This window comes from Centroberyx affinis, unplaced genomic scaffold (assembly GCF_046629955.1).
Source record: "Centroberyx affinis isolate AG114_WGS23_722 - 3 ecotype Tasmania unplaced genomic scaffold, CSIRO-AGI_Caff_v1 ptg010578l_1, whole genome shotgun sequence".
Classification (NCBI taxonomy): Eukaryota; Metazoa; Chordata; class Actinopteri; order Beryciformes; family Berycidae; genus Centroberyx; species Centroberyx affinis.
Window position 1 is genome coordinate 4,713 of NW_027284866.1, and position 7,466 is coordinate 12,178.

The following is a 7,466-nucleotide window of genomic DNA, read 5'->3' on the forward strand; positions in this document are numbered from 1 at the left end:
TGGGACAGTGGTTTAGGTCCCGCATTGTCAAGGTTTCCCCCCCAATCTACTGGTGTGTGTTCTGACAAATGTCCCCAAAATTGGGTTAAGTCAACACACACACACACACACACACACACACACACACACACACACACACACACACACACACACACTACTCAGCCAATAGGTAAAGGACTTGTAGCTGTCCCATAGTCTCAGTAGAATCCACCAAACAGCAGCTGTTCAGTTCAGTCCTTCCCAGAACATCTGGATCAGATCAGTCACAGCACTGCCCCACATCACCCTCCATCACCCCGCATCACCCTCCATCACCCCGCATCACCCCACATCACCCCGCATCACCCTCCATCACCCCGCATCACCCCACATCACCCTCCATCACCCCACATCACCCCACATCACCCTCCATCACCCCACATCACCCTCCATCGCCCTCCATCGCCCCGCATCGCCCCGCATCACCCTCCATCACCCTCCATCACCCCGCATCACCCCGCATCACCCCGCATCACCCTCCATCACCCTCCATCACCCCACATCACCCCACATCACCCCATCACCCCCCATCACCCTCCATCACCCCGCATCACCCCGCATCACCCCGCATCACCCCACATCACCCTCCATCACCCCGCATCACCCCGCATCACCCCACATTACCCTCCATCACCCTCCATCACCCCACATCACCCCATCACCCCGCATCGCCCCGCATCACCCTCCATCACCCCGCATCACCCCGCATCACCCTCCATCACCCTGCATCACCCCGCATCACCCCACATCACCCTCCATCACCCCACATCACCCCACATCACCCTCCATCACCCCCCATCACCCTCCATCACCCCGCATCACCTCGCATCACCCCACATCACCCCACATCACCCCATCACCCCCCATCACCCTCCATCACCCCGCATCACCCCGCATCACCCCGCATCACCCCACATCACCCTCCATCACCCCGCATCACCCCGCATCACCCCACATTACCCTCCATCACCCCACATCACCCCACATCACCCCCCATCACCCCGCATCACCCCGCATCGCCCCGCATCGCCCCGCATCACCCTCCATCACCCCACATCACCCCGCATCACCCCGCATCACCCTCCATCACCCTCCATCACCCCACATCACCCCATCACCCCGCATCGCCCCGCATCGCCCCGCATCACCCTCCATCACCCCGCATCACCCCGCATCACCCCGCATCACCCTCCATCACCCTCCATCACCCCACATCACCCCACATCACCCCATCACCCCCCATCACCCTCCATCACCCCGCATCACCCCGCATCACCCCGCATCACCCCACATCACCCTCCATCACCCCGCATCACCCCGCATCACCCCACATTACCCTCCATCACCCCACATCACCCCATCACCCCGCATCGCCCCGCATCACCCTCCATCACCCCGCATCACCCCGCATCACCCTCCATCACCCTGCATCACCCCGCATCACCCCACATCACCCTCCATCACCCCACATCACCCCACATCACCCTCCATCACCCCCCATCACCCTCCATCACCCCGCATCACCTCGCATCACCCCACATCACCCCACATCACCCCATCACCCCCCATCACCCTCCATCACCCCGCATCACCCCGCATCACCCCGCATCACCCCACATCACCCTCCATCACCCCGCATCACCCCGCATCACCCCACATTACCCTCCATCACCCCACATCACCCCACATCACCCCCCATCACCCCGCATCACCCCGCATCGCCCCGCATCGCCCCGCATCACCCTCCATCACCCCACATCACCCCGCATCACCCCGCATCACCCTCCATCACCCTCCATCACCCCACATCACCCCATCACCCCGCATCGCCCCGCATCGCCCCGCATCACCCTCCATCACCCCGCATCACCCCGCATCACCCTCCATCACCCTGCATCACCCCGCATCACCCTCCATCACCCTGCATCACCCCGCATCACCCCACATCACCCTCCATCACCCCACATCACCCCACATCACCCTCCATCACCCCCCATCACCCTCCATCACCCCCCATCACCCTCCATCACCCCGCATCACCTCGCATCACCCTATCACCCCCCATCGCCCCCCATCGCCCCGCATCACCCTATCACCCCCCATCACCCCACATCACCCTATCACCCCCCATCACCCCGCATCACCCCGCATCACCCTGCATCACCCTCCATCACCCCACATCACCCTCCATCACCCCCCATCACTCTGCATCACCCCACATCACCCCGCATCACCCTGCATCACCCCACATCACCCCACATCACCCTCCATCACCCCACATCACCCTCCATCACCCCCCATCACTCTGCATCACCCCACATCACCCCGCATCACCCTGCATCACCCCACATCACCCCACATCACCCTCCATCACCCTCCATCACCCCACATCACCCCACATCACCCCACATCACCCTGCATCACCCTCCATCACCCCGCATCACCCCCCATCGCCCCGCATCACCCTCCATCACCCCACATCACCCCGCATCACCCCGCATCACCCCACATCACCCTCCATCACCCCCCATCACTCTGCATCACCCCACATCACCCTCCATCACCCCCCATCACTCTGCATCACCCCACATCACCCTCCATCACCCCACATCACCCCACATCACCCTCCATCACCCCACATCACCCCACATCACCCTCCATCACCCCCCATCACTCTGCATCACCCCACATCACCCCGCATCACCCTGCATCCCCCACCTCGCCCGCTCTTTCCTCCATCACCAGTCACACCAGTCTCTCTTACAGTGTTTTCTGATAGCTTAGGCACTATCTTTGAAACTATCGGCTGTTTTTGCAAAACTCTACACACTAACCACAAAACCTTACACCAAACCAAACATTATACATCTCTTGCAAAAGCAAACAATTCTTGCAAAACTCTTCAAACTCTTTTAAAAAATGGTGTTTTTGCGTCAATACAGTTCACACAAACCATCATTTGAATAAACACACGAAGCACCAGATTAGATTTGCTTGTTACACTTTAACTCAACATCCTGCGTGTCAATAAGAAGACATGTTGTTACTTGCATGTTGTGATGAAAAGTAACACAAACAATGTGTTTTCCCAAACTAACACACAGGTGTGTTGAAAATGTCACAATAAAAAACTCATCTGCAGTGATCCTGATCCTCTCCATGTTGACTTTTCAGCAGAAAGTGAGCATCTGCTGTCTGAAGGTTGTTTCAGCTGCAGATTACAGTCTGAGTCGAGTTGACCTTTGCTTTGATTTGGTTACCAGTTGGAGGGGGGGGGGGGGGGGGGGGGGGCATTCAAATCAGCCTGGAACAACTTCAACAAACTACTGGACTGTGAATGTTACGCCTTTATTGTTTTGACTGCAGAGGAGATAAAATGCAGAAATGCTTTGGCAAAACAGACCAAAAAAGAACAGTTTGTCTGCTTTAAAGCAGATTTGACAGCTGGTGAGTCTGTCTGTCTGTCTGTCTGTCTGTCTCTCTGTCTGTCTGTCTGTCTCTCTGTCTCTCTGTCTGTCTCTCTGTCTCTCTGTGTGTGTGTCTGTCTGTGTGTCTGTCTCTCTGTCTCTCTGTCTGTCTGTGTGTCTGTCTGTCTGTCTCTCTGTCTCTCTGTCTCTCTGTCTGTCTGTCCGTGTGTCTGTGTGTCAGACAACATAAAGCTGTCTGTCTGTCAGTGGAGGCTGCACACTGTCAGACACCTCTACTGCCCAACTGGTTAAAAAAAAATATATATAATAATAAATACACCATCATCTGCACTGACAGACAGCCAGGAGCCTCCTGCAGGGCCAGTGTGTCAGCCATGTTGCTCAGTGTCTGTCCGGTCCGGAGCAGAGCGGCCGGCCGGTCTGACGGTCTGACGGTTCAGGGGGAAAAAACAGAAATATCCCAGACAGAAAGCAGACTCGTTTGGCTGCTGCTGCTGCTCCCCCCGCCCCCCTCCCTCCCTCCTCCCCTGACGGTCGGCGGGAGAGCGCCGCTGACAAAACGAGCGCCTCTGTGTGTTGATTTTGCCTGCGTTAGCCTGCGCGTGCTGCGGGGTGAAGAAGTTGTGAGCGCTCGCGCCTCTCTTACCGCTTTCCGTGGACGTTAAGGCGAACTGCGGCGGGGTTTTTGCCTCCTGCTGTCCGCGGACCCCGTCACGGGAAACCTCGACTCCTCGGGAACCAGAGCCTCCCCGGCCATCTCGCTACACAGTCAAGATAGCCACAATAACACGCAGGACTTCCGGTCACAACTTTCAAAATAAAAGCCTTGTTGGCGACAATGGATGGGATGAGGCGAGATGAGATGAAGTGATTTGAGATTAAAAAATAACAATAATAATAATAATAATAAAAAGGTGAAATAATACGAGATGAGATGCAGTATGAATGATGGAAAATATACAAATATCATGCCATATGAAATATATTTATTTTTAAAAATGAGTACTATGAAAACGTGATAAATTTACGCTCTTATTTTGAAGGTTAACTCCCCTTACTCCCGGTCTTATTGTCGCTAGCTTGTCGCTGCCCGCTCTCGCTCCCCGCCCCTGTCTTGTGTTGCCAAATAGTGCAACCGCAAGGAAATGCATCGACGCCGACTGGCGCATTACGCTGCTTCCCTGCTGAATACTGATCCACTGCTGTTGAATGCGACAGACACAGAGACAGATAGTGAGACAGACAGACAGACAGACAGACAGACAGAGACACAGGCAGACAGACTATTTGAATAAATGCCTCAAAATAGACTGCAAACTTTGAGGCCCTTTTTCTCAAAAACATACAGTAGTTTGGTGACATCAAGGGGTATAAATGTCCCTCTTTCCAACATTGTATTAAACTCAAAAAGATGTGGCTGAAAATAACAGAGCAGGTCACAGCAGAACAGAACATGTATTATAATAAGGTGTGAAAGACAAGAGGAGGCCCAGCTTGCACTAGGTCTACCACTGAGCTTCAGTCTAATGTTAAAAACTACGGCTCTTTGGCGCTTTGGCACTGAGGTTTAACTCAACCAATCAGATTACTTCTGCTTCTGAGAAATGTTTGTAGAAATAAAACTCCAATTTGTGGCAAAATGTGAGGAGAGATGGAGATAAATAAACAATGTGATACTTTAATGGGAAACTCTTTTCTTTTGCTGCCTCCACAGTGAGGTCAGACGTCAGGGGTCAGAGGTCAGGGGTCGGGGGTCAGGGGTCGGGGTCTGGAGCTGGGAGGTTTGAACCCCGGTCCTCTGGTGGAAGACAGGCTCTTTAACCAGAAACAGAGAAAATCCTTTGCAGAGGTTCAGCTGAATCCATAAAATGTATGAAAACACAGCAGTTTACCTGAGGTTCAGTCGTTACACCGCAGAACTACATTACCCATCATGCACTGGCAGAGAGCTACAGCTATGGAAGCTGACATAGCACATTTTTCAAGTCTTAACAGTTTCTTCTTTTTTAATTTTTTTACAGATACTTTTAGAGTATCAAACAAGCCCTTCATCCTGCATCTATTCTGTATTAGTACTACAGTGGTAACCATGGTTACAGCCCCACATCCTGTATCTATTCTGTATTGGTACTACAATGGTAACCATGGTAACAGACTCACCAACCTGCATCTATCCTTCATTAGCAGCTACTTGCCAGAACTTCCTTCTGATGGCCAGAAAGGAGAATTTTATTAAAAAACGTTTCCAAACAGTTCCTCTCTTTACATCAGTGACATCATCAGTGACATCATCAGTGACATCATCAGAGACACAGCAGCCTCCTCAGGTCATCAGAGGTTTAGAAAGGACAGAACGGGTTTTGTGCTGCAAGTCAGTTTTTATTATAAAGTTCACAATCTGGAATCAATCAAACTGAAGCCTGTTGTTCTGATCAGCTGTATGAGAACTGACCTGTTCTAATGTTTCTGTTATCAGACTCACATCTACTGCATCTGTCTATCTATCTATCTATCTATCTATCTCTCTCTCTCTGTCTGTCTGTCTATCTGTCTGTCTATCTGTCTATCTGTCTATCTATCTATCTGTCTATCTGTCTATCTATCTATCTATCTATCTCTCTCTGTCTCTCTCTCTCTCCCTCTCCCTCTCTCTCTCTGTCTCTCTCTCTCTCTCTCCCTCTCTCTCTGTCTGTCTCCCTCTCTCTCTCTCTCTCCCTCTCTCTCTCTCTGTCTGTCTCCCTCTGTCTCTCTCTCTCTCTCTCCCTCTCTCTCTCTGTCTCTCTCCCTCCCCCTCTCTCTCTCTCTCTCTCTCTCTCCCTCTCTCTCTCGCTCTCACATTCCTTTAAACTGTTGCATGATGGACAGAAGGTGTTGGCTGCGTTTCTGGATGTTGCTCTGCTCCTCCTTCAGCCTCTCCTGCTCCTGCAGCACCTCCTCCTGGGGGAAATGTAACTGTTACCGTCCCATAGCACAAAACCACCAGAAAACATCAGAGGGCCGACAGGCTGATCAATACCAGACTGGAAGACTAGTCACCAGTCTGGATCCACCTGACTGAATGTTCTGTGTTTCATTCTCTTAAATCCATTCTGATCTAAAGGCTTCTGCTTAAAAGCTTGAAATGAGTTTCTTAGTCAAATATAAATAGTGAAGTTGATCCTATGTATGAATTTCTTTCCAAAGCCTTTGCCTTTCCATCAAGGCAAAGAATCTAAAATATAAGATAGTTTTGATTTGTTTCACACTTTTTTGGTCGCTGCATAATTCCATTTGTGTTATTTCATAGTTTTGAGTCTTTACTGTTATTCTAAAATGTGGAAAATAGTAAAAAAAAAAAAAAAAAAAAAAAAAAAAAGAAAAATGTAGTGTGAAGAAACTTTTGACGGGCGGTATTTCCGAACGAAACAGAAAGTTCGGGCGGGGAGCGTCAGTGGGAGGGGCTTATTTGAATATTACAGTTTTTCTCAGTCACTTTGGTACATTTCTCAGATCAGAATTGAAATTCTCAAAAGTACTTGTTCAACCTCCACATCATCTAGTCACTTGTGCACATCATAAAAGCAATTTCTCATTCTTTTGAACAAATTGCAAATGCTTTCGCACATTCATGCAAATGATTATGTACAATTGTCTGCTGTTTCCTACATTATCAATTGCTTATGTCATGTTGATCAAATTAGACTTTTTTTTATAAATGTGTCCTGAATTGATGAATTGCTCTCAGGTGAATCTTGACTTGATTCTCACTAATGAAGGGGAATGTGTGAAGCGTTAGATCGACCAATGATCAACCAGTTCTCTAAAATAGCTCAGAGGTGCATCTCATGAACCTTCAGTTGGCGAGTATATATAGACAGAGCACAACACAGTTTTACAAGACAGGAACGTTAGGTATAGACAGACTGCTCTGTAATTCCCCATACAGCACTGTGTGTACACTTCTGCCTAAGGGTGTTTCCTATGTTTACATTTCTAATTGTGTATTTTTTTCCTTTGTGC

At 50.4% G+C, this 7,466-nt stretch overlaps 1 protein-coding gene across 1 annotated transcript; it reads left to right on the forward strand.

The window, feature by feature from the left end:
• Positions 1-258: 258 nt before the first annotated feature.
• Positions 259-4,597, forward strand: LOC139640771 (uncharacterized; the record flags this gene model as incomplete). The annotated part of the gene is made up of 2 exons (XM_071514947.1): positions 259-1,942; positions 4,547-4,597. Coding segments are annotated over 2 exons (1,735 nt in total), but the record flags the coding sequence as incomplete, so codon positions are not given.
• Positions 4,598-7,466: the final 2,869 nt, after the last annotated feature.